Source organism: Puntigrus tetrazona, chromosome 17 (genome assembly GCF_018831695.1).
Source record: "Puntigrus tetrazona isolate hp1 chromosome 17, ASM1883169v1, whole genome shotgun sequence".
Lineage (NCBI taxonomy): Eukaryota > Metazoa > Chordata > Actinopteri > Cypriniformes > Cyprinidae > Puntigrus > Puntigrus tetrazona.
The window spans coordinates 3,607,182-3,635,175 of NC_056715.1; the positions used below are offsets into that span (position 1 = coordinate 3,607,182).

A 27,994-nucleotide genomic window follows, 5' to 3' on the forward strand; every position below is an offset into this window, starting at 1 on the left:
CTTCTGGAGTATGCACAAACAAATCAACTAGCACAAATCAAAATCACTTTATATTTTATACTTTTTTTTTTTTTTACCTTTTATACTTTGTACACTTCTTCGTATATATATTTTTATATTTTATATATATATATATATATATATATATATATATATATATATATATATATATATATATATATATATATATATATATATATATATATATGTTTTTCTATTCCAACGCTGGACGGTTGTAAAAAACATTTCACTGCATGTCGTACCATGTATGTATGTGTATGTGTCAAATAAAATTTGAATTTGAACTATGCTGTAATTTCGTGTTTTAAGCATGACTACATGCCACTACTCCCTTTCTTTTTCGCTCTTTAATGTATATATTTTCTTATTATTTTCTTCTTTCATCTTTCAACGTGTTATTAAAAGCACAAACGATAATAGCCTAATTCGTAACATTATTTGTGCAAAAATTGGACTCATTTTGTTCAGCACGATTAACCTTTAACATGATTAGAATTTCTCATTCCTCGCCCAGATCAAGTTCAATTAAAAAAGAATGGCTTAGTGTTGTCTGCACTGCCCTTAAAACTTGTCCGTAATGTTTCTGAAATGACTAATAAATGACAGCTAGCACCACCTTATTCAGGCCTTTTCATGTTTTATGTGTATTTCTATTATTTATTTTAAAAGTCTAACTGAAACTGAATTCAGTGTGCAGAAGTATGTAAACTACACAAAGTAAAAATTTTGAATCATGCAATATTCATTATTTCTTTTGCCTTTAAACACAATTACAGCAAACAATCGATGCTTTACATGTTTATTATTATCTGAATAATCTCAATCTCTGTACCACATAGCAAAGTCTTAGCACTGTAAAAACTCTTAACAGTTTTAGGAAGGAGCAGGAGTCATGATTTTTAGGGGTCCCCAAACCCCTGTGTTTTGCAGCTAATAATCTTTTTTTGAGTCTAGACGTCTCCATTTATGTCAGTTTTTGTATTCTTTTCAGGTCTCCAAAAGTTACATTGTTTTTTTAGTGAAATATTTGACAAAAAAATATCAGTACAACTTTTCATCTTGCATCTAAAAATTATAGAATCATAAAATCTTTATATCAGAGGAAAATTGCCTACCAGTTGGTACATCTGACATGTATCTCGATTTATTTATATAATTTATATTTATATTATTTAAATGTAAAATTGTATTCTTTCCCGATATTACCCCGTGGGCACATGGCTTTTTGATTCCAATAATAAAAGTGATCAGAAATCGGTGCTTTGGTAAAAAAAAAAAAAAAAAAATAAAATAATAATAAAAAATCTTGCGCCCTCTTTCGGCCATTCCTTGTATGGCAAAAATAAGGCATTTTCGGAAGGAACCACCTCAGCCACCTAATTAACCAAAAATGCATTACACGAAACAAAGAGACTATTTAATATCGCCAGGCACTAGGTTTATCTAATAATGTGTATATTTAAGCATAATACGTTTACACCTCATTTTCGCTCAGCACGTGCTCACTTTCTCCTGATAATTTTTTGGCCGCCCCTATTAGGAAAGCTAAAGTGGGCTGGTCCAGTAGTATTGAAGGCAAAGCTCATCGCGCAGTTGTTTGTTTTCACTCAGCGCAGTAGCAGAGCGGAGAGGAGAGGCGCGGGGTTGTGTAACGGTTACGTTTTTAATCTTCATTGCATCTTTCCAGCCTCCTGCCATGGCTCTGTGCAGTAGCGTCGGAGCCTTGGCGTTACCCAGCGAGCTTATCGTTCACATATTCTCCTTCCTGTCGGACCGTGACAAGCTCCGGGCCTCCGCCGTATGCTCTCGCTGGAGGGAGTGTCTCTTCTATCCTGCGCTGTGGACGGAGCTCAAGCTGCGCGTCGGCGGCGGAACCAACGGCGGCGGATCCGGATCGGAACAGACCCCGCGGTTGGAGTTCCTCATGCGCAAGTTCGGCTCGTTCGTGCGGGAGCTGCAGCTGGAGTTCGCCCCGCTGGACGGCTGTTTTAGCCCGCTGCAGCACGGAGTGGAAGCCGTCGAGAGCGACCCGCAGTTCGCGAAAGATGCGACGGTGACATATTTGGATCAGGTGTTGTGTGTGCTCGGCAGTCTGCGTAATAACAGGTACGTGGATCTGGGCAAGGTTTGCGTGCGTTGGTGTTGACGTTACACCTCCTCTCTGCCTGCTCCGCTTTGCTTACATTTGAGGAGCACCAGCAGCCATAAACAAACCCTGCGCATTACGTAACGCTCATGTCTGAAGCATCGCATGGCTGCCTGCTTTGTGCATAACTGCGATCACCTCCTATAACAAGCCTATAACTCACTAGTACATATTGTTTGTTACTAGTACTGCATATTGCTAAAATACTGTGTTTACTAGTACGCAATCCAACAACGTAGTAGTTATCGTTCCTTTAGTAGGAGGTACATTGCATTGTTTTTAATACCACTGAGTTGTGTATGGATCCGTTTTATTCTCCTTCATCTAGTCCTCTTTGAAATTGTTCAGCTTTACCTGCTTGATGTCTAATGGTTGCTAGTGCTTTAAGTACGTACTGGTACTTTTATATCGATCTCCGTTGTTATTAGTGACTTTTGTGTGCTAATAATTTCCTATATGTCACATGCAGTGATTGGTTAGTATAGCTAAATTAAAAATATGATAATACTAGTAACGGTACATTAAATGTAACTAAAGTGACTTGAAATGAACACAAACTGAAAGAAAATAAAACCGTAATAATGTATTTTAGCTATTTCAGCAATGTTTGTTAAATATAAATGTATATTAAAATAAGTAAGATCTGTATCCGTCTATATATGTAAGCCATAATTTTAGCATAGTGTATATTCAGTTGCTACTGGTTGAACTGTAATATTAATGTTAGTAAGTATTTAGTAACTTAAAAAAAACCCTAGTACCTAATAAGTATTATTAAAAGTGAATTAAAAAGCGTAATACATTCTGAACTAAAGCATACCACGTTGATTTGATGGCAAAATGTGCAATTAGTGACTAGTAACAAACCGTAATTGTATGTAATTAATATGTTACTTTTGTAATTAGACTAATTTGGAAAGAATAAGCACTTTAATATAAATGAAACGCTGGTTAGTACTAAGTATCAAATATGTTAAAACTCCCGCAGAAGCCTTACTGCATTGTTAACATTCTAACAGAATCTTTAGGATCTTACAAAACAGTGTTTAAACAAGACTGGCTTTGTGTTTCGTGATGTTTCCTGATGCTGATTTGAACCTACAATTCTGTTCAAGCACAATAGAAAAGCACCAGAAGGACCCACAGCCCAGCATTTGCCTTTAAAACAACAGGCTTTAGTTTAAAATGTGCAAACAAAAGAAAAAAAGAGCCGAGTATGGGTTCTTTGGTGTAAGTGAGAGTTTGATAATTGGAATTTACTTCAAGTAAAATGGCTGATTCTTTTCTATCATTAGAATACTTTGTATTGGTCACAAATACTATCTGTTGATCTTGAAGTTTCAGGAGCGACGTTTTTGTCGTTTGAATTCTAGTTTGCTATTGTAATGAATGAAACCCGTTCCTCGTTGTTATTATTTTATGTTATTTGGTAGCAATTTAACTTTTCATCTTTCATTTATAAGCTGTTCTCGTGTTTTCATTTGTCACTTGTGTATTAATATCTGAGATCGATCAGTTTGTTTGCTCTAGTTTGTTTACATTTGCAAAACAGGAGACTCACACTTCCTCTTTTTCCCTCTACAGAAACCTCCAGAAGCTGAGTCTCTATGGCGACACATGCATTCTTCAGGATGATGGCATTTTGGACAGCTCTTACCTCAGCCAGGTTGACGAAGGGGGCAAGAAAATGAAAGAGTATGTTTAAAAGCTATCTTCCACTCATGTAAACTCTTACAATCTTATACTGAAATGGCACAATCAATGGGCAAAACCCAATTTAAATGTTTTATCATAAATGTTTCGTGCTATGGAAATAGAAATTAAGCATTTCATCTTTTAATCATGCTGTCATTCAAAGGTTTAGGATAAGTTATTAGTATTAATATTATAAATTTTTTGCTGTTTTTGGAAGTAGTCTCTTATGCTCAACAAGGCTTTATTTGATTTAAAAAAATACTGTCATGCTGTAAAATGTTATTACAATTAAAAAATAAATAAATGAATAAATAATTAAAAAAATATATTTTTTTATTTATTTAACACATTGAATTTTTCGCAGCCATTACTAATCTTGATCGTCACATGATCATTAAGAAATGATTCAGATATGCTGATTTGATGGTCAGGAAAGATTTAATTTCATCAATTTCAAAAACAGTCTTTTAGTTTTAGTTTTATCAGGATCTTTTAATGAGTAAGTTCAGTAGAAAAATTTGTTGACCATGTAAAAGCCTTGATGATTTTTGATGAATTTAATGCATCCTTGCATCCTAGAGAAATATTTTCTTTGTGTGAATGTCTCATATAATCGTTACCTTGGTTTAACTTCTTTAAAAAAAAATGAACTTGATGCAAAGATTAATAATTATTTATATGTACTGTTCTTCATCCTTCTATTCTAGGATCCAGCAGCTCTTCGAAGAGTTCCTGTCCAACAGCAGGCAGTTGAAGTGGTTGTCCTCTGCGTTCATGCTTGGTGTGGTGACCCCCTGCTCTCTGGCCTCTCTCTCTAACCCCAGCACCAGCTCCCTCGAGCACCTCAGTCTGATCGACAACCAGCTGCCCAGCCTGATTTCTACCGTGGAACTGGAAAGGCTCACTAACCTGCGGTCTCTGTCGCTGGACTTCTGCGATTTCACCTCCGACATGTGCCGTCTCCTCGCCGGCGGTGACCGAGCGCCCCTCCACCGCCTCTCCCTCTTGCTCAACGGCGCCGCTTTGGACGTCAAGCCTTTGGATGGTACCACCACCGAGGACGACTGGAAAGCCCTGGTCCGTCGGAGCACCAACCTGCGTGTCTACATCATGGCGATGGATGTGTGCAGCCAGGACCTTCTGCGTGTGCTGAAGCCCAGCGTGCCCCTGGAGCGCATCCATCTGGACAGCTACAGCACCCTGGTGACGGATGGTGTCGTGGAGCTCATCTCGCAGCAGTACCACAAAACCCTGAGCCATTTCATCTTGATGAGAGATGACGCTGGGTTCCCAGACCTCAGCGTCAACCGCAACGAGGACCCGCTGGTTCTCCTCGCCTGGCGCTGTGTGCACCTCGCTGTCCTGATCATCCATGGTAAATGGAAATCTGTCGTTACACGTTTTAATTAATAATAAAATAATGTATGTCTGAGGGGAAAAAATAAGTGTGTTTCTATGTCTCTCTCTCTGTCTCTCTTTATCTCTTTCTCTGTCTGTATTATGTATTATCTATATTGTATTCATCTGAATGTGTAAATTGTCAAGGCAAAACGCGTGCAAATGATAACTTTAGCTATATGATGGTTAAAGAATAATGTTAATCAATAGACACAGCTGAAATTTGAAGTCATCCAGTAATTTTAATGTATTCATGCACCAATCTAAATTCTGGCAGCGTTTTCGGTACTAATGATGAATTTTGAATATTTGACGTATATAAAGTAGGTATACAGTAGGTTTTGTCCCATGTCTATAGAATCCGCGAGTCAATGAAGTGTACCTGTTTTACCATACTTGTTCTCTGGGTTAAATCGTTTCTCTTGCTCCACAGGCTACACCGTGTGGTCTCACAACCTGGTGGCCATCTCTCGCCTGCGTGGGTCCAACCTCAAAGTCCTGGAGGTGTCCGAAGAGAGCATCGACTTTGACCCGGACCAGTCGGTGTACATCGAGGGCGACCCCGTCCACAACCTGGTCAAGGAGGTGTCCCTGGGCTTGGGCCGTGTCTGGCATCCCTCCATAGACAACAGCGTGGTCCTGAACGAACCCACTCAGCACTTCCACCGCGAGATGCAGAGTTTCAGCGCGGGCATGTAGACGCACCAAGGGCCCGTTACCAAACGCCCTCTCTAACCCTGTGCTTGGTGATATTTCACTAAATGGGCCCTTCTCATTTTACACATTGTTTCTTTTTCTTTCATTGCTTTTTGATTTTGTTTGTTTATTCTTGTAGTGTGAATTTAATCCTTTATATGTGCTGTGTTTAATCAGTATTAGCTCTATATTTATATCTATATCTATATATCCTGCTTATTACTAGGAAAGTATAGTTGGGTATTGGTTTAGTAGCTAATTGAGTGAATGGTAGAGAGGGGCTTTTATACAGCTAGCTTACGAGTTGTACAGTGAGTTGTTCATTCTCTCGCTTTGTCTGTTTGTTGGTTTCCCCTTAGAAAGTGTGGAGTTACCTCAAACTATCAGTTGATCCTCCTTGGCTTCTGCAACGACGAAATCCCACGTTCACGTTGACCTTTTTATAGGGAGATTAGTCTTCCAGCCAAGGGACAGGACTGATCCACAGCAGTTACGACCCTTCCTCTTTGTTCCTCAATATGTAATTGTTATTCAGAAATGAGGATTGGTGGAAATAACGTGTCCGGGATGCAGATCCCGCTGGTTTTTCTCAACCTGGAAGTAGACGCACCTCTGCTGGTGAAACCAATCGTAGAGGTTTTCAGTCTGGTGTTTGACACCTGCATGCTGACCGCCCTGCAGCACAATATCTGGGCCCAGCCATAGGTGTTCTGTTCTTTTCTTGTTTTCTTTTGTGTGTGGTGTTGTTTTAAGAAGTCCTTCCCGTCTGTCTCAGGTAGGCAAAAATTATGACAAGGAAGATGAAGATGAAGGTTAAGATATTTTGGTAAGAGTGAAAACAATCAGCTGTTCCGTCAGTTTTAATTGTTCTTCTTGAGTCACAGTTGCCTTGAACTCCCCCTTACTATTTCATAATCAATGTGATTTTGGCCTTGGACTCAGTCGGTTCGGAGTTAGCGTCTTCGTAATTCCCTACCGAAGTGCATCTACTAAATTGCGCCAAACGCACTCCGAACAGATTGAATCCAGGTCGTGGCATTTCATCTGTAAAGCATTAGATGGCGGGAGACAGACGTTTGCTTGTTCCATATCTCAGGATTCCTGCACTTGCGGTACTTTTCCAGCCGAAAGCTTTTGTTGAAGCTTCGTTCAGAGGGTTGGCGTGCTCGATGGGCAAGACTTTGTAGTGTTTTTGGAGGAAAGAGAGCTCTTCCAAAAGAATGCGCTTTAGAAGTTGCTGGTTTTATTTTTCTTCCTGTGTCTAATTTCCCTAGTTTAGCAATTGAAGTTCTCAGTGTGTTGTTTGCTTTTACATATATTGTCTGTTTGCTCTACTTTTTTTTTTTTTAAGAAAATCATAGTCGAAGGAGGTCGAGGTTGCTTGCGTAGCTGAAAAAGTGAATGTCAAACTAAGCCTTCTTGAAAGCGGCAGCGTTTTTGCTCTGCAGAATCCCCTCTTTCATGAGCATATCTTTATTTTGCCGTGCTCGAATAATGAAGTGAATTGTCGAAGAGCGGAGTACTTTTTTAAAACCGTTAAGTTGCCTCGCTATCCGTTACTCTGTCAGGCCTCAGAACTTCCTGTTATTTGGCGGTATCGACTACCTGAAGCCAAGCCAGGTTTGAAGCCATCGCCCCAATCTTCCTGGAAGATCTGCGCTTATGACAAAAACAACGTACAGCCAAAGCAAACCTTCGCAGCATGAAAACCATCTTTATATGCAAGCTTATCAAGTGAGGGGTGACCTAGCAATTTAGCCTACGATCTTGTCTGGATTTGTGGTCCAAAAAAGGTTTGAAGCAGTTAACCAATGAGGTCGAACAACTCTTGGCACGTGCACAAAGGGTTGATGTAATTCGACGTTTTTTAAGTGCGAAGCAGAGATCCAGCTTGACTAAATATTGACAAGTTTACAACCTATTGTGGTACCCATGTCAACATTGGTGAAAACGGCAGATTTTCGTGGTTGGTGGCACAGAACGCAAAAAGGGTCGATGTGGTTTAAAATCTGTTAAATTCACTCCCTTTTTGGATAAACCACAGATTAAAATGCTGTTTTCAGGTGCGTTGACATAGGTGCCAAACATGCTGTAATGAATATGTCGGAATGCTCTTAAACGTGTGCCAGGATTCTGTGTGGTTGTTTTTTTTTTTTTGTTTGTTTTTTTTTTTTTTTAAGTTCATTTCAAAAAGTACTTGGTACAGCACCAAAAAATGATTTCAGTAAGTGTGTTCTTAATTCGGAGCTTGTTCGTTGTGCATCGTTTTTTTTTTTTTTTTTTTCCCCAAACGACTAGAGTTGGCGGAGAACGACAGCAGACGACGCGTTACAAACCGCTAAAGCGTTCATACCGTGCCTAATACCCAGAATAGCTTTCATTTCAAACCCACATCACCGTACGTTCCCGGTCGACCAAGTCTGCAAAGCGTTACAAAGACATCAGTGTTTTCCATCTCGTTTTTCTTCGCAATCTCTCTATGTATGCGTGCGAGTGTGTTGTGTTAACGTTCAAAAAGTGCATCCATCAGAGAAGGAGGTGTGTGTTCAGTACAAAGCGTACCACTTCCTCAGCAGTGAACAGGAAACAGCCATTCTCAGGGTTACTGTTAGACGTGTGGAGGAAACAAAACGAGTCCAATAGCTCAGGCCTCTCACCATGAAAGTTTCCATTAACGAAGAATCTTCTCAACAAAGTCACTGGATATAACTTCTGTCAGCGCATCATCTGCCAAAGATAACGGTGATACGTTTTTTTTTTTTTTTTTTTCCTCTTTTCTTTTTTTTCTTTCAAAGTGCCCGCATGCTGGCAGAGGGCAGGGCCAATGGCTGATGGGCCGAGATGTACTACTACTATTGTATTACGACAACTACTATTAGGTAAATGTACTAATGGTTGAACTTGGGCGGTGGTCCACAGCTGTGCTGTGGCTTTGGTCAACATACGTTAGATCTCTCTTACAATGCACCTGTTTCACTGTGAAGAGTGAATGTAATTTAACTATTGAAAATCAAGGTTGGTTCTATCAGACCTATAAGCTGCTATGAGACGTGTTAGGAACATTCCACTGGGGAGTTAAAACAAACTAAAATGGCCAAATGTCTGCATGAAATGATTTATTTTTTTACTCTTTTATTCTGTTTCGGTTTGGGCAGGGGCGGGATCCTGTAATCAGCTTTCGACTGGTCCTACGATGAAATTCTTGAGCCATTTCAGAGCAAGCGTAGGTTTTTATTCCCGATCGATGCGACCAGTCGGTTGTTACAACTCAGTTGGATCCCAGTTTGGCTTTTTTTTTTTTTTTTTTTTTTTTTTTTTTTTTTTTTCTCTTTTCGGAAACATTATATGCATTTCACAATCTTGTAGTAAGGAGAAAGAGGGCTGCTATGACCCCATCTGAGACGGTCAGTGTTTTACAGCTTTTTTTCGACAGCTACCTTACCGATCTATCAACCTCGATTATCGCCAGCCTTTGGTATAAAACGAACAGTCCGAGTTTCCACTGCAGGTCCAATGCAGGCCTCTCTTCTCTCTCTTTCTCTCTCTGGTCGGCTTGCGTTAACGGCAAAGTCAAAAACTATGCAAACGGAATGCATACGATCCAATGGCTCTTAACTCGTTTTTCTTTCTTTTTTTTTTGGATTTCTTTTTTTCATTTCTTTTTCTGTCACTCAAATGGAAATAACCTAACTTGCAATGATACTTGGCCTTATTATTGTTATTATTATTGTTTTAAGATCTTGATTCTTCGGAAGCCAACTCAGTTTCAAGGGCGACCGTGGGTTACAGACATGGTCTCTATGAGACTGGCCAGAAGGCCCCAGTTATAAGTGGTACGAATGTTGTGCATTTGTTTAAAATCAGGACAGTTTGCAATAAAGAAGTGGCCATCATGGGGCACCAGCAGTGCTAAGACCACGCTGCTACCTTATAAACTTAACGGGGAGTTAAAATAGATAACACAAACATGCATATGCGTATATATGTCAACGTATATACTTTTATGCAACACATGTCCGGGTTCTATTTATGAACATTTGAAAAAGTTTATAAGCGTTGTTGTTTTGCAAAAATGGTTTTACCATCTTAAATGTTAAATATTTGGGCAGGTGTGTTCTGTCTACTTTTTTGTCTCCAGTGAGCACATAGCATTGGATTTTATATGTACATCTGCAAACAGGAAGTACTCTGGCACAGGTGTGAACATGCCAGGTGGGAAAATTTTAATGAGAAAGTGATCTTGAGGTTCCACGATAAAGAAGAAAAACTTAACTGACAGATATTGGGTAAACCAGCCGAATGTTGATTTGAATCAATGTTGAACGAATGCGTTTTCTTTTAATCGGTAAAATAAAAGCATAAAAAAATCAACATTGTCCCTTATTTGTATAGTTGTGTTGTATAGTGCATTTTTCTTTTCTTTATGCTTCAAAATGCATACAGTGGTTACTCTTGTAAAGCTCAGTTTCTACTGAGTGAAAAAGATTTTACTGCTTGTCCTTTTTTTTTTGGAAATTAGGGATGCATATGCTACTTATTAAAATGTGTAAAATATGTTCCAAAAACGGTAACTGTGTACCTTCTGTACTCTTGTTATGAAAATAACTTCTATTACACACAAAGACCGTTTAATGTTCTGCAAGTCTTGAAACAAGCCCTTGATTACAGCATAAAACAAATGAATACATAATTCTGGTTATCAGGGATGCACAACATACTAGTACTACTGGTTGTGCGATAGTAAATTTAAGCATAGCTTTCAGATAAATGTATAAAATATGTTTTACTGGATGTTTTTTGATGCCTAAAATTTATTTGGTACACAAGTGACAACTGCATAAAACTAAAATATTAGAAAGTAATCAGGTATAACAAACTTATCAAAAAAAAAATGGAATCAAACAATTTTGGTTCTTTCTTCGCACAGCATTGTCAGAGCAAAAAATCAAATATTTTTCAAATGACATCTTTATTAAATGTACATCATTTCATCAGACCACCTATTTTAAGGCATGAGTTATTAGAGGAAACTATATAAATATATACGCTACATGGACGGTTCTCTGGACTGAGTTGTTGTAAGTTAGTTATCCAAGTCTTCTTTCAACAGCATCCTAATCACAATATATACTTAGTAGACTCTATATTTACAGTTTGACAAATGTGAGGACCTTTTTATTAACTACCTTCAATTAAAAAAAAAAAAAAAAAAAAAAAAAAGCATTAGAACATCACAAACCTGAGCACCTATAATCCTGTTAAAAGGCAGTCTCATTGACTTTTTACAATTTACCTAGAGGTTCACAAAGGCTGCACTGTACCTGAAATACAAAAAACAACTTCCTTTTTATAATAGAACCAGTGGCATGTGCTGCACCCTTTGCCATGCTTGCGCTTTCAACTAAGAAAGAAGTAAGAGATAACCACAAGGCTACTGCGGTTACATATCAAAAGGAAACGCCCCCTGAGCACAACAACAGGAAGTCGGAAACGGTGTGCAGGAGAGGAAGCGAGCGTGAGAGATCAGATGACATCGTGAGGAGAGGGCGACTGGTCAGGGGGCTGCTCACTGCCTGGTGGAGAAGGTCTGGGCGGCGGTCCGGGGGGGAAGTTGTCAGATGGATGTCTCGGTGGCAAATAGCCCATATGTTGAGGGAGTGGCATCGGAGCTCTGGGAAACATTCCCGGGGGAAGTGGCCCTCGCACTAATGGAAACGGTAATAAAGGTTATCAGTTTGTACTAGGACACAGTATCAAATAATCGGACTGAACAGCCTGAAGTGATGCAGCCTATTATAATATATATTTCTATATTAAAAAATGTAATTGTTACCGTAAATGATCAGAAATGACATGATAAAGTCGATTATTGTTTATCAAATCAAAATCGCAACAATAAAACGTATTTCTATGAATCATGTCCCGTTAATCATGTTTTTTACTTGCAAAAACATTTAAACTATTATCAATATTGACCAAACATTTAGTATTTAAACATCACTACTGAAAATAACATTAAAAAATTCCAAGTTCAAGCAGTCAGTAAATGAACAATAAACTAAACTTGCAAATAGGCATTTAATTTATGAAAAAGTCACATTGTAGCAGTTAAACGTGCTGCACTTTCACCATTTCTTTAAGCTGTGATTATACAAACAATATTGGAAAGTTAACTTACTGCCCATGGGGGGACCAGCAGGACCACGAAAGAACTCCGGAGGTCCATAAGGGCCCCTGTGTGGGAAGTGTGGGTCTCTAGGGTCCATCAGTGGCGGCATTCCCATTAATGGGGGGCCAGGAGGAGGTCCCATTCGTGAATCTGGATCAGGGGGCAATCTCATGTCCCCAGGCATCGAGTGAGGTCCCTGTGAATAGACACATTTTAGTTATGGGCATGTAGAAAAATTATGTTTTTCTCCTCAAATCAGAGGTTTACTCACTTCCCGGCTCTCATTCTCACTGATGGATGAGCTATTTCTTAGAAACGATGAATCTGGGGGAAAAAAAAGAGAGAAAAAAAATACACTTAGGATCTTTGAGCCAAACTCTCACTCTTACATTTTAATTGAATTCTTAAGGATTGCTGAAAAGAGGGCTTATTCATGTCTCGCTAATGCTATTACATGAGCTACATAAAAACAAATTAACAGGGAATTTCTGCCACATTATGTTGCTTCATTTACTATGAGAATATGCATCTCTGTTATTCAGTATTAGTTACTAAGTTACTACTAGGATTGTATATGAGAGTCATATGGGCTACTTATAATTCCACAGTCACAAATGACCTTTAAGCAAAGCAGAGGAGAAGTCAAACATACCGGAAAGGAGGTCACATGGAAAGACTCACCTGATTTTTCACCAAAGTATGGTTCAGGAGGAAGTGGAGGTCTAGGAGCCAAAGGTCCCATAGGATAAGGACCTGGAGGAGGCCTCCTAAAAGGCAAACCCGGATCTGGGAGAGGGTGACCTTTCATAAACATATTTAAAAAAATATATATTTATATAAAATTTACTTCCAAATCCATTGTCAAGATCATAATTTATTCAATGTAATATTTTATTTTTATGTACATTTATTTATGATCTTTACATTTTAGTAGGGAACATAAATTATTTTGTATTATATTATACTCAATATTCCAATATTCAAGAGCCTTTTGAACACTTTATACAGGATTAGAGAAATATATAATTTATTACGATTAAAAACAAAAACTCACAATTGTTTAAAATAATTGTAAATTATAAAATGAAAACAAATTATACGATGTATTTTAAATATACAGTGTTAAAGACCCTTTAAACCATATTATATGTTACAAAAAAACTAAACTAAGCATCTGAAAATGATTGGCCCATGAACAAAGAGGGTGTAAAATGAGCGATGCATTACGCATAATAATAAAAAGAATGGTCATGGTGATAATGACATAAAAAAAATACAGTGAAGTTCTGTGCTATTCACAGAAAAAACTAATCACTGCGCTGAGCGTTTAGCCCACAGCATTCGGCTCAAGAGTGAGGAGCAGCAGGGGGCAGTGGGACAAAGCCTGACATACAGGCCAAAAGCACAGAAGCGTCTAGAACAAAGAAGGCCCAGTTCTGTGACTCTTCAATGGCCTGTGCGGCTGAGTCAGCGCTTCCCAGCCACCTCTGAATAACCGAGTTTGAGCTTCAGTAACAGAAACACTTCTCACTTCACACTGCTGACTAAATTACAAGCACAAGACAGTTGAGCATTAGTATTCATAAATCAATAGCAGATTAAGACTGAATCAAGGTAATAAATCTCCTAGGATGCATATTCTACTTTTTTATTAGCCTTTATAATATCAGTACATTCCTTGCATAATAATGTACTTTTACACAACCATTTCCTCCCTCTCTGATCATTAGAAAAAACAGTTTTTTTGGCTAACATAAGAACTAAGCCCTGTAATGTTTGGCTGACCTATTGAGATCTGAAGGCAGTCATGTTAAAAGGGAAACTTTGACTCAAAATAAATATTTAGTCATTAATCACTTACCCCCGTGTCGTTCCAAACCTGTAAAAGCTTGGATTGTCTTAGGAACACAATTTTAGATATTTTGGATGAAATCCAGGCTTGTGACTGTTCCACTGACTGCCAAGTAAATACCACAGTCAAGGTCCAGAAAAGCAAAGACATTGAACCACTGATGGAGTATTCTGACAATCTGAATGTTATGAAGCGACGAGAACACTTTTCGTGCGCAAACAAAATAAGAATAATTTTTTCTTTTTTCAAGAATAGTGCCATTTTAGAGAATATACCTTTTTACGTGTATTTATGCTTTGATTTAAAAACTGTATATTCTTGTGGCCTGGCTGACAGAGAACAGTGTACATAGCGTGTTCACTGGAAGTACAGTGATGCGGAGAGACATTGAATAATTTTTTTTTTTTTTTTTTTTTTTAAACATATTCCTGTCACGTCACAGCATTCAGATTGAACCATTGAAGGAAGATGGATTATTCTGATGATGTGTTTCAAACCTTTCTGGATCCTGATAGTGGCATTTACTTGGCAGTCACAAGCCTCCCAGATTTCATCTAAAATAATTATGTTCCAAAGACTAACAAAGCTTTTGCGAGTTTGAAATGACAGGAGTAAGTGATTAATGACAAAATTTTCATTTTGGGGTAGAGCAACCCTTTAATGTGCTCAGTTCTGCCATCTATAATTCTGGACCTTTGAGAACAAGAGAAGTATTTCCTTCTGCTAAGGGGGAGCCCCAGCAGTGGGAACGTCACTGTACCTGGAGCGGGGGGAGGGCCCCTGCGTTCCCTGTCCCAGGAGGGAGACAGTGAGCCACTATCAGAGTGAGGACCACTCCGCTCAAAGTCTGGCCCACCACTAGGGGGCTCTACCACACCACGGGATGCTGATTATGTGACAGTGAGGGTGAAGGAAGATGAATGGAGTGGAGAGAGTTGGCACATAAAAATGTTTGAGGAAATTAAGAATAGAAAAGGGAGGAAAGGGAGACAACCAACAAAATATTAACGAGGGCAATGAAACACAAAAAGACTCATCTATATGCAGACTTGATTTGCTACCCACAGTTTAGCATGCATTTAAACAGCAAAAATTTTTTTTTTACTCCAGCCTTCAGTATCACATGATACTATTATAAATATATTCTAATATGCTGAAAATTATTATTATTAAACGTGTTTTTGCAAATAAGCTTCATATATTTTTGGAGTATCAAATTAATTGCTTTAAAATAAAAATAATTAGCAGAATTATTAATGGATTTGCTGCCACTTTTAAATCCTACCGACCCCAAACCTTTGAACAGTACTTTATAGGACACTTTTATTTACCCAACCAAATTGAAGCAAACTAAACCGTGAGATATCAAACATGTTACACCCCTAATGCAAACTTATTAACTATATCCTATGGGATTCATGCAGCATTTGAGTCACAGACACACACAAAATACTACTAGACAACCATGCTAAACTAAAGACTGACAATGGGAATAAAAAAAAAAAAATCATATTTTACATACTAACTAGCAGACTTTTTCTGAGAATAAAAAAAAGAAAGGGATGTGTGTATATCACCTCTGCCTGGACCCATAAACTGTGGTGAGAGCCGAGGGGGGCCGTCCATCAGTGTAGGAGGGGACAGGAATGCCCGTGTTTCTGAGGATGGTCGGCTAAGAGGAGAGGGCCCATATGGGGATCTTTCACCTGTGAGATGGGGAAGAGCATATCTCAAGGTTAACACGATTTTAAACATAGACATGTTTAAAACATGTTTAAGACATCTAGCCAAAGGGAAGTGGAAAGTATCTGACCTCTAAATAAAGGTCTGCCCTCTCGCACATCCTTTTCAAGTATATCAAACTTGAACTGGGCATCAGTCAGCCTGCAGTAGTAAACACATTGACATGTATGAATAAATACAGCTTCTGCTGTATATAAAACACTACAGTAAAATTCTCTCAAGGCATTCTCACTTCTGGCGGAGATGAGCATTTTCTCTCTTGACATCAGCCAGGTCTCGATCTGCTGCCCTTGCGGCTAGCTATAATACAGACAGTAAGAATATAAAAAATATGACACAATGAAGCGACTGATGACTGGTATGGATCTGGCCTGAAAATAACTTACCCAGTTATCATGAGCCTTTTTCTCATGAGACGTAATCTGGTAGAAAAAAGAACAAACATATAATACATATTCACATAAAAAAAATTATAAACTGATATTATCAACATTTATGAAACATCAGTCTCTTCTGTGATGGTAAAAGAAATTTCATAACTTTTTTGTATAAATTATACATCCTTGAACTGGTCAAAAATTCAAGTCTTATTTGTGGTAGGAAATTATAATTTATATATAAGTATATATATATATATATATATATATATATATATATATATATATATATATATATATATATATATATATATACATACATACAAGTATATATATATATATATATATATATATATATATATATATATATATATATATATATATATATATATATATATATATATATATATATATATATATATATATGTGAATAATAATCAAGAATTATGCATCCTCATATCAGTCATATAGTTCAATATCATAACGATAGACTGAGGATGTAAGGATGTATGTCTCCCCCTAATGTCAGCTCCAAAATCTATTATCAGTTTCATCAACTGACATATGCATTTTGAGGTTTCAGAAATTTCTTTTTATATGAAAGCATTTTGAGTATATTTTGTATAAAAATAATAACAGGCTATAATAAACATTAAAATAAACATTAAATTCAGTATGGGCATCATCAGCATGTTTCACTGAACAACCTTTATCAATATTAAACATGTGGAGATGTAACTCTATAGCATTATTAGTATGTCACCTGATTCTTGTAGGCGTGTGAAGTCCTTTCCAGTTCTTCTTCTAGGTCTTTGGCTCGTTGTCTATATAAACACAGTGAAAGAGACTATAATGTAAACTTCCTGTTTTAGTGAACGCTCATTTTGCATTGTGTTTCCTGCCCTCCTCAGAGACCATTTCCTTTGATTTTATCACATGCCAAACTTAACTTAACTTCCTCATGCGTGTGATACAAGTTGCTCTGACCTGTAAGTGTTGAGTTCCTCTGCAGCAAGACTGATCTTCTTGCCTGCCTTGTTGAGCTTCTCCTCCTTCTGTAAGCGCTCCTTCTCCTCCACTGTCAACATCCTAACAAGAGTTCAAGAAAGACATTGATTATTAGCATTAGTATCTCAATTTCCAATAAAGAAAAGACACTACAAAGTATAATGAGTCCAAACCTGTGTAGTTTGAGTTCATTCTCCTGGTACATTTCAGTCATGATCTGGAGTTTCTGCTGGAGTTTCTGGCTTTCGCTAGCATAGTTGGCACTCTCCGATTCCAACGCCTCCTTCTGCTCCTCAAGCTGTTTGATCCCCTCTGAGAACGCAGAGAAACACGAAAACAAGTCTTCGTTTACAGTCTGAATGATCGTGTTTGAAATAATCAGGCCAAAGCAAATCAGATCCACTTTTATTGCTTATGATATTTGCAGAGCAGGTGTTTTCCTATAAAATCATGAAGGGAAGCAAACACTCTGTGATGTTATGATTAATTCAGCAAGATAAAAGTACAAATCAAGCGATAACGTGCTTAAAAGATACCCACTATGGATGAATAATTCACATCGTCTTTCTAAAAATCCATCAAAATGTAATAGTTTATCCAATTAAAAGGTTAATGCTTTAGCAGCTGTTTTAACTCTAGTGGATGCAGTTTCACCTTGGAGATCTTCTTTGGCTTTTATTTCATCTGCAAGTTTGGCGAACACTCTGTTCTTATCCTCCTCCATGGACTTCAAGTCTGCACTCATCTGTGACAAAGAGGAGGACTGAACTTATCTACAGCATCATGTCTGTTAGCAGCCTATCTGCATATTTTTGATGTAGACAGCCATTATTCATTTAATCCGACACATAAGGGTTGTACTTCAAACCCCAGTGAGCTGCCATACTTGACAGCATTTTTGGCAGACATATGTGGTATCTAGGTGTTTCACTAGGTTTCAGATTCAAGCAGGAATACCTTGGCTGCTTCAATAAGTTTCTGTACTTTTTGCTTCTGATGTAAATCTGCAAGCACAAAAAAAAAACAAAACATACGAGATGATATTTCAAGACCTGACTTCAAATCAAACTAACAATATTCCCAAATGCACCTCAAGTGTTTGTACCTGAACTGTCTCCATTCTCAGCTCCAGCTGTATTAGTGCTGCCATCAACGCAGCTCTCGTCCTCAGAATCCCAATCTCGCATCTTCAAAAGGCACTCTGTCAGTGACTGATATAAGAAAAAAAAAAGAAAAGTTTGTTAGAAATGTTGTGCACCAGACTGTATGTCACAGACTGATATATTCCCCCATCAATTTATAATTAATCATTTTTCTGTTTTCAAGTACTTTTCAGTAAAATTTGATCAAATGTCTAAATTCAGTAAACATTTTTTAAGATGTTTTTTTTTTTTTTCAAATCAACAAGCATACATTAATATGACCATAAATAAATACATACATTTACTGAAGAAATATTTTCTGAAAAAGTCTTGCTGTAATTGTGTTTTTACCTTGATGCGATCATCTTTATTAGCACAGTCCTCCAGCATGCCGCTGTGAGATCTTTCACACATTTTCATCTCCTCCTCCAGCTCACCGAGACGTTCACCCCAGTCCTCTGCCTCCTGTACCAGCTGTAAGAGATGAACACATAGGCACCCATGTTACGTGTATGTTTAGGCAATCAGCCCTGAACCGGCTTGCACTACGGTGATTTTATTGATGCGTTTCTTTTCTAACAGAGCACCCTAGCACAGATCTCACCTGTGCTTTACTCTCAAGCAGCATTGCGTGCTCTTCTTTGGACGCCTGCAGGTTCTTCTGCAGTCGCTCTGTGTTAATCTCATGGATCTTCAGTGTTGTGTTGTCCTACAGAACAAACGGATAACTTAAAATGTTAACTTAAAATGTTGAATTATGACTGAAACACGCGTCACATATATATATATAGTCAATACCTGTTCCAACTGGGACTTTCGTTCTTTAGCTTCCTCTTCTAAATTTCTTAAAATCTGCTCGAGTTCAGCAAGCTGTAAACCAAATATAACAGTCTTTAGGACAGATACAGACAACATGAATGAATGAAGCGGGTAATTTGGATATGTAAAGTGAGTATATCTGTGTGTATGACAACATCACCTGATCCTCTTGTTGCTTTCTTGCTTTGTTTTGTTGGGACAGCTCTTCTTGCAGCCTCTCTATTTCCTTTTTCATTTGTGCATTTGATTGTTCAAGTTTCTGTGACGCCACCTGAGGGCAGAATAATCGAATTATGTAACTAGCGCATTTATTAACATCAGTACTTAACTGCACGTTTTTTTCAGGAAGATTTGAGACCATAATGACCATTTTACCTCTAAACTGTCTTTTTCTGCAGCTTGTGCAGACATGCCATTGTTCTGTAGTGTAGACTCTAGTTTGTCAAACTGTTGAGACAGACAGACATTGTTTAGATGGACTGATTCGGGAGAGTGCATTTATACAAGTCCGGATGTATATTATGCGTTTAAAGCATTTAAAAGCATTTCTCACTTTCTGTTTAACTTCACTGAATGTCTCCAGCACTTTGCATTTTTCATCAAGCAGTTCAGCCACTTTCTGTGCCATTTGCTTTTCTTTACCTGCAAACAAATCAACAGAAAAGATCAGTTGAGTGTACTTTTCAATTAAAACAGATAATGTGCATTTACTTAAAGCAAATAAAGAGATAGAAAAACTCACTTGCATATAGTCGACTTCTGATCTGCAGAACGAAACATAAAAGGTTGATTTAAATGAAATGGTAACACTTATAAATGTGTTTTTATGTAGCAGTAATGCATGACTTACAGAATTAATGAACCTGCAGCTGAAGAGAAGCAGTGTGAAGAAACCTAAAAACCCAGTGAAAACCACTGCTTCCCATGGCAGTCCATATAAGTCAGGACCAGGCCGGATATCATCAGGAAGTGATGACACAACCTAAAACACAGAAGTTAAATTGTTATATGAATTCTCAAGAAAAAAAAAGTATAAATTAAACATCTGTACAAGCTTTCACATTATAAGGCTTTTCTTAATCATCATCATTGTCACACACACACACACACACACACACACACACACACACATATATACAAAAGTGGACAGCCGCTTTTAAACAGGATGTTCTACAAACCTAAAACCACATTCACATGATCACAGACAATATTTTTTGTACTTTCACATAAATGTTCATTGTTATTTCTTAAAAGCACCAGCAATAATAAATATTAATATTACAAATTTGTGCAAAAAAACATGTTAGCACTTTTAACTCTACGGTTACATAATTTTTACAGTCAAGAAATCAAATGTACAATTAAAACGTTTTAAAACAGATTAAAAAAAACCGACGTCCTCCTCTTTCAATAACTGACCAAAACCAGTGTCCCTATAAGATAAAAAGACAACATACACAGCTCTCAATACACTAAAGCTAAACCGTCATAAAATGGTAAACAATGCCAGATGAGGTCATTGTAGATCTTTAAATCAATAACTTTAACACAATCACACAAAGTCGATGGTAATTTAAGATTAAATTAGCAACATGTACAGTACCAGATGCTCCAATGCTAACCAGCTATATGTCCTAATACTAAACGGTTTACAGAGTATACGTCAAATTAAACACTAGTAAATACTTTACTAGAATTAATTATGTCTACTACAATAACTGACTTAATAGAAAAAAATATATATATATGACACCTGCTGACAGCTGCCATACATACTAACGCCGTTTCATCATACACACTGTGCCACATACATCTTTGATTTTCTCCACGGCAAGTGTGTAGTAAATCTTAGCCGCTCCTTTCATGTCAGTCGCTTCTGTGACAACAGCCTCGGCCTTAAATTCTTCTGCCATGATTATATTCAAACTGAGATATTCTATACTCTATAATCTGTCAATTTATCTGTTGTTATGCCATAGTGCCGGATGCTGTTCTACTCTGACTGCTAGTGCGCACTGCGCTGAGAGGAAGAGAGCACTCTTGTGTTTTAGGGAGAATTTGTAAAGCGTATGATTTTACGTCTCAAATATTTCGACCAAACCTCAGTGCTTTTTGTTTAAATATTTATTTTAAAATATATTATTGTGAATGTTGCTGCATAAAATAATAATATTTTGATGTTACGAGAAAAACGTAAAATCCACAAAACCGAACACCCCCACAAATACTATGGTTTCTACCACACGTCACCAATTGCTGAATGCCACAACTTTCCGTTTCGAGTTTTAAAGAGACAGTATCGAGACTGAGAAATTATTCAGCAAGCGCACACGCACAAATATTTGTCATGAGGTAGTTACGAGACGTCATAGTTTAAAATATGGGTAAGTACGTTTCATTAGTGGGTGTGTCAGTTAAATATATATCAATAAACAAAGGTCATTGATCCAGAGACCGGTTGAGCAGCTCAAGTCTGGATTCAACTCAACTCAAAATTACTAACAATCTTTGTGTCTGCATTAATTATTATTTTTTATTACCTACGTAGGTTTTATAGGTTATTTAGTAGTAGAGACAGTAAGTGTTTTTCAGTATCAATCAGCTTGCCTTGCCTGCAAAATACGACACTTTTTGGCAATATGTCAAGACAGAAAATAGACTGTAGTCGTCGGCAGTTTCCACAAATAGGATAGAATACAAAATATAGCTTTTAAAATATATTTTAAACACAGGCCTCAGAAATTGAAAAATTTGGGGAATGTGTACAAACACCGATTTGACCTAAGATAAACATCATTAATTAAAACGTCAATAATAATAGGCTAATAAAATAATTGTACTATAGCCTGCTAATCAATTAAATATCAAATAAAAGTAAAACATATTACATTATACACATTATACAAATATTACATTACATTGAGGGATTTTATTTGTTCAAATGATAGATTTAAAAAATAAATAAATAAGTTTATGGAAAAAACGAACAAAACATGAGACAGGCTACTTTTCATGAGACGCTCACCTTGTCCACTATAGATGCAAGTTCCTTCATAGTTACTTCAACAAAGACTACCACCTGATGAAATCTGATGATCTGCCCTTCACCTGCCATAAAAACAACAGCAACAAAATTCACATTTATGTTTTTACAATCTGTGTAAATGTAATGTGTGAAATGTTACTGCTAGCTTTTCATGTGTCTGGACAAACAGGAGGAAAGGCAAATGATGAAAAGTTACATTTTAATATGATCGAATCATTTTAAAAGAAAATAATAAGTCCAAAAAATATGATTACCTTTCTGTGTTTCAACATACTCCTCAGAGATAAAACCTTGGTTTTGCAAAGTAGTTTTCTTGGTTTCAGAAGATGTCCAATCCTCATGCTCTTGTATATCCTGCTCATCATTCTGATCATCTTCAGCATTAACTCTATTTGCTGAAAGGTCCTTTTCCTCGGAGACTGGCTCATTTTGAGGATTGCCCGAGTCATTTATATCAGTTCTGTCTTCGATAACTTCATTATTTTCAACCTCTGTTGTGGAGATTTGTGTATTCACATCTAGACATGCTTCATGAACACAGTCATCTTCGCTGATCCCTGTGAAGACAGAGAGGGAACTTTACAGAAAATCAGACAACTTTTACATTACCATCATTCAAATAAAATCACAATTCAGATTTTGCCCCATGCAGTATTCACCAAAATTATGAAATCCATTATCTCATGCTCTTATTATTTTCGAAAATGATCAGTACGAATCATCAGTACCTGGGCTTTCTAAACTGTTATCGGTTATCTCTGTTGAATATTTCTTTCTTAGAGAAGATAAGAGGGTTAACAGTTTTTGTAGTGCTGGGTATTCTTTAGCATTATCCTTGCCAGGAAAACCATTATCTTGTTTAATATGTCCCAGTTTGGTGTTCATCTTCATATGGTAATCCAACAGCTGTTTAAGTTCATCAATTTCATCATTATCTTGACCTGCATTAACATTTGCCATTTTGGAATCCAGCCATAATAACTTCTGGTCTCCGAATAAATCTAAAAGATCTTCAATATTCTGTTCGTTCAGATGAGGATATAAGTTTGTATATTCTTTATAGGTTTCTGTAGGTTGATTGACGTTTTTTTTGTCTTGAACTTCAAGGCTACCATGCTGTTCTTCATCACTATGTTCTTCTTTATCTTCTGACTTCACTGCCTTGTCACTATCACCACTTTGATCCCAGATGGCACCTGTGTCACTTTCCTCCCTTTGCGTGACACTTTCTGAATCGGTTTGACGATGCTCATTATTTGCAGTGTCAGTCTCCTCTTTGTGCTCAACACTTTGATTTTGATCATGCATGATATTAATGTTGCCATCCTTAACCGCGTCATTCTTTAAGAAGAATTCCTTTGCCAGTTCTGTTTCTGTGGAAGCGGTATAGACATCTGGGTCTTCAGGCACAGCGTTAGGAATATTATTAATGTATGCATTTTCTAGTAAAGTGGGAACGTGAGCAGCATCTTCTAAAACACCTGATCCATTATATGTGTTAAGCAATGGGCTTTTTGTATGTGTTTCCAGTGTCTGAATTTCATTTGACATTTGTGTGTCATCCTGTTTCTCTTTTTTTTCAAAATAATTCTCTGTAGGTTCGGAAACTGTATCAGATTCCTCTTGCTCTACATGAACTACAACCTCATCATCGTGTTTGCCTACTGAATCAGTATCCGTAACAATACTTATACCTGAGTTTTCTATCACCATTGATTCATGATGTGGTTCGCTGGTATTATCCATCTCATAATCTGTGACGTTTAGAGATGAATCCAGAGACTCATGCTCTGAATGCTGATTCTCTTCACTAGTTACAGTAAGTTCATCTACTCCAAGAGAAGATCCTTCATCAAGAGGATTTATGTTTTTGTCCAATTCATGTTCTTTTCTCATTTGTGTTGAATGTGCTTTTAAATCTGATAACTTTTCTTCATGAAATGTGATGTCTTTTGGTAGCACTTCATCTAATTGTGCCTCATTTCTTTCCATAACTAATTCATCTTTTCTGTCTGTAACTAACTCATCATTTTCTGTCAATATACCTTGGTTGCCTTCAGTTAATTGTTTTTCATTATTATATTCTGATAATGCATCCATAATTGGTTCTGTATTTACGTCTGCATTCATGCTTTGATCAGTTCTGAGAGTTTTAATATGAGATTCAGTGTACAAATCCGCAACATTTGATTCTTGTGTTTTTTCATAATGTAACTGAGTATCTGTTTGAATATCCAAATCTGAGAGTTCAGATGTATTAACACCAGTTACAGGATCTGTGCTAATATCATTAGAAGAATTTTCTTGCTGTCTGATAGTGTCTAAATTGCCTTGATCGGACAGACTTTGTGTCAACTTGCCCTCTGAAATGTCATCGACTGAATCATTTAAACTGTTTGTGCTCTGAATAACTTCATTGTTTGTATTATTTGCAGACTTAACTTCATTATCACGTTGGGTGTTAGATTCATTGGAAAAGCCAACTATATCTCTAATTTCATCAGATGTAATGCTGTCTTTTAACGTCATTGTTTCATCAGAGAGAGCCTGTGTTTCACTAAGTAAATCAACATCCTTTGTGGTTGATTCTTGCACGACAACTTCTGATATTTCTGATATATCTTTCATATTCTGTTGCTCAAGAAAGTCCTCCATACCCAAATTTACCTTCTTTACTGTCTTTTCTGCATCTTTTGTATTTTTCTCTACAGTTCCTTCTAAAACATCAGTATTGTTTTCAATTTGAACTTCTTCAGTTAAATCACCTGCTGACCTGGCTTCAAAGATTTGTGAATCTATGCTGTCTTCTGTCATTTTAGATTCTTCATCTAGTTGTTCACTGCTATCAAATGCAATGATATCTTTTAAAGCCATTGTTTTAAAAGGCTGTGCCTGGGTTTCACTTAGTACATTAATGTCTGTTGGGTTGGAGTCTTGCTCAAAGGACTCATCAAGATCCTTGTAATTATTTTGTTTTTCATCAAAGCCTTCCTTACTTGGATATTCTTCCTTTACTATCTTTTGCTCATCACTTTGCTCATCACTTGTATCTTGCTCCACCTTTCCCTCAAAAATATCAGCATTGTTTTCACTTCTAACTTCTTCATTTAAACTATCTGCTTGAGTTGGTGCCTGACTATCTGACTTGGTTTCAAGGATTTGTGAATCTATGCTGTCGTTTGTCATATTAGATTCTGTATCTAGGTGTTCAGTGCTATCAGAAGCAATTCTATCTTTTAATGTTGTGGTTTTATCAGACGTTGACTGAGTTTCCATAAGTACATCAGTGTCTATAGGGTTTGAATCCTGTTCAATATCAATCAACACCGTTTCGTCTTGATGCTTGTAATTATTATGTTCCTCATCAAAGTCTTCCTTACCTGAATCTTCTTCCTTTCCTGTCTTTTCCTCATCACTTTGCACATAGCTTGTATCTTGCTCCACCTGTCCCTCGAAAATGTCAGCAATGTTTTCTCTTTGAACTTTGTCAGTTAAATTATCTGCTGAATTTATCACAAGGATTTGTGACTCTGTGCTGTCCTTTGTCATATTAGATTCTTCATCTAGTTTTTCCACGTTATCAGATGCAACACTAAGTACATCAATGTCTGTTGGGTTTGAGTCGTGTTCATCAATATCAGTCAATATTCCTTCTTCTTGATCCTCATTATTATTTTGTTCCTCATCAAAGTCTTCCTTACCTGGATCTTCTTTCTTTTCTGTTTGTTCCTCATCTCTCTTTACTGCTGTGTCTGCCTGAAAAGGAAGCTTAAGCATTGATGTCATGCCACTGACTGAAAATATGGACTGAGAACTTGATTCTGAAACTTTGGTTTCAATGTTTTCAGTATTTACAGCAGATCCAGGGCTTTCTGACAAACTGACTTTGCCTCCATCATCCTCATCATCTTTAGTTTGCTCTTCTCTGTAAAGGTTTGTTATTCTGTTATATATATTTCCATACCACCCTGCTTGCTCCTCTTCTTTTTCCTTTTCAGTTCTTCTGTCCTCCAAAGGACTGTCCTTATTTTCCACACTGTCATCTGGGTTGTTTTCATCTCTCTGTATGTTGTCAACAACATCCAAGTTCTGACTCGGTTTAAGAATGCTCTCATCCTCCATGTTTGTGTTTTCATCTACTTTCTCAGCTTCATGTTTAGTCACATCTTTAGAATTGTCTTCACTTAAGTCCAAGACATCACTTATCCAGGAGCTAGACTGCTGAAATGAAGTATCTTCATCATTTGTTGGGTTCTCAATATTGTCCTGTGTATCCATTTTTGGATCCTTGTTTCCAAACCCAAAAGCATTGGTGAGTTCACCCCTGATCCACCCAAAAGTTCCAGAATTCGTCTTCTCCTCCACACGGTTCTCATCAAGATCCATCACAATTTTTCTGCTTTTGAAGGATACTTCACTTAACTCTTCCTGTGGTTCATCATTGCTTTGTTCATTCTCACCAAACCATCCACTAACAGCAGAGCCTATCCAGGAAGACCCACCTTTTTCTGTTGTCTTGGGACTGTTTTGATCAGAAACATCTTTAACAGAAATCTGTCTTGGTTCACTCTCTTCTGTTTCAGTAGGTTTATCTTGGACATCATTGAAATCATTTTCTTGGATATCTTGTGACAAATCTTCCAGATCATCAATTTCATTGCTGCGCTCAATCACTAAACCATTATCATCAAAGCAGATGAAGTCATATTCCTGAGAAAAGAAATTTACACAGATTAATATTTATATTGTTTGTAGACTTTTTACCAAATCAATTAATTATGCTTATTATCTTATTTGAGTCAGATTTTGTACAAAAATGATCAGCTTTACCTCTTAAAGACTTAAAGATGCAAATGTAATCTAATGTATTGATTTCAAATATGGCTCTAATGTAATGGAAGTTGTAAGAGATCATTTCTTCCATATTATGGCATATATCTGTGAAACGGATTATCAGAAACAAGTTTTTGTTGCTGTAACTTAATGTTTTGGTTTATTTAATAAGGTTAATTTGATCAGTTTAAACCAGCTGATGTAGGCAAATAACATGAAACACATTCTTTTGGATACCTGACAAAACAGCTTTTTTAAAAGTTCATTAAACACTTTTTTGAAGAAGTACATTACCTGGGTCGGCACCTGGATTTCCTTTTTTTCATCAATAAAGAGTTGATCAACTTTTATGGCATCTTTTGGGAACAATCCAGACAGCTTTTCTATCTGCAATATGCAAAATATTGTGAATATTATTAAACAAATTAACTAATAATAGTGTCAGTTTAAAGCACAATTTTTTTAAATAATAACTCACACTTCCTGCCCAGAGATCATTTCTTTTTCCAGTAAGTTTGTAGTATACTGTGATGATATCCCCTTTTTTGAAGTTTAGAAAGCGGCAGTCTTTAGCATTATTGTCTCTAAGCGCTTGCACTCGACTTATCATGCCTGAAGAAAAGGACAAAAATTAGAAGATAAGAAAGCAATAACCTGAGCGTGAATCGCATAATTTTGCAATAAACACACATCACAGTCTCAGTCTTTCTTTTACAGTATATGAGCATAAATGATGATCTTACTTTCACATTCGGGGTCTCCACATAGTTTGTAGTCTGAAATCAAACCCAAACCCTGGTGTAAAAAACCAAAGACAATATGAAACAAAATGAATGCATGTACAGCTGCCATGTTTGGATTTATCCAGCAGTTCCCTTCATCTCATTAGATCAGTTCCTTTATGTACATTTCCAGATCCAGTAGTCAGAGGGAAAGACAAGCAAAGTCCCGGCGAAATGTCATTCCCTTAGTTTTGCTACAGAATGAGACAATCCAAGAAGATCGCAGTCTGACAAGCGGAGATTGGATTAGAGGTTACTGTCAGTAAA

At 37.1% G+C, this 27,994-nt stretch overlaps 2 protein-coding genes across 7 annotated transcripts; one reads left to right on the forward strand and one right to left on the reverse strand.

Moving 5' to 3' along the window:
• The first annotated feature begins 302 nt into the window (after window positions 1-302).
• Window positions 303-11,176, forward strand: LOC122362078 (F-box only protein 33). The gene is made up of 4 exons (XM_043263350.1): window positions 303-2,127; window positions 3,752-3,862; window positions 4,570-5,237; window positions 5,694-11,176. The coding sequence occupies exons 1-4, from the start codon at window positions 1,718-1,720 to the stop codon at window positions 5,957-5,959; spliced, it is 1,455 nt and encodes a 484-aa protein (XP_043119285.1). The 5' UTR covers window positions 303-1,717; the 3' UTR covers window positions 5,960-11,176.
• On the reverse strand, window positions 10,907-27,972 carry ctage5 (CTAGE family, member 5). Of its 6 annotated transcripts, XM_043263344.1 has the most exons (30): window positions 27,689-27,957; window positions 27,424-27,557; window positions 27,240-27,332; window positions 25,493-26,822; window positions 22,841-23,485; window positions 22,367-22,669; window positions 22,092-22,174; window positions 19,917-20,048; window positions 19,809-19,830; window positions 19,620-19,708; window positions 19,442-19,513; window positions 19,227-19,337; window positions 19,046-19,117; window positions 18,852-18,956; window positions 18,599-18,721; window positions 18,211-18,316; window positions 18,063-18,109; window positions 17,760-17,850; window positions 17,279-17,417; window positions 17,085-17,186; window positions 16,861-16,921; window positions 16,107-16,142; window positions 15,953-16,020; window positions 15,791-15,861; window positions 15,555-15,683; window positions 14,738-14,863; window positions 12,807-12,926; window positions 12,397-12,449; window positions 12,135-12,321; window positions 10,907-11,661 (listed from the first exon to the last, which is right to left on the reverse strand). In XM_043263344.1, the coding sequence occupies exons 1-30, from the start codon at window positions 27,795-27,797 to the stop codon at window positions 11,480-11,482; spliced, it is 4,941 nt and encodes a 1,646-aa protein (XP_043119279.1). In that variant the 5' UTR covers window positions 27,798-27,957; the 3' UTR covers window positions 10,907-11,479. The 6 variants fall into 6 exon arrangements, with proteins under 6 accessions (XP_043119279.1, XP_043119276.1, XP_043119280.1 ...); XM_043263341.1 differs by having other exon boundaries at window positions 22,841-26,822; window positions 27,689-27,966; XM_043263345.1 differs by lacking the exon at window positions 22,841-23,485 and having other exon boundaries at window positions 27,689-27,954.
• Window positions 27,973-27,994: the final 22 nt, after the last annotated feature.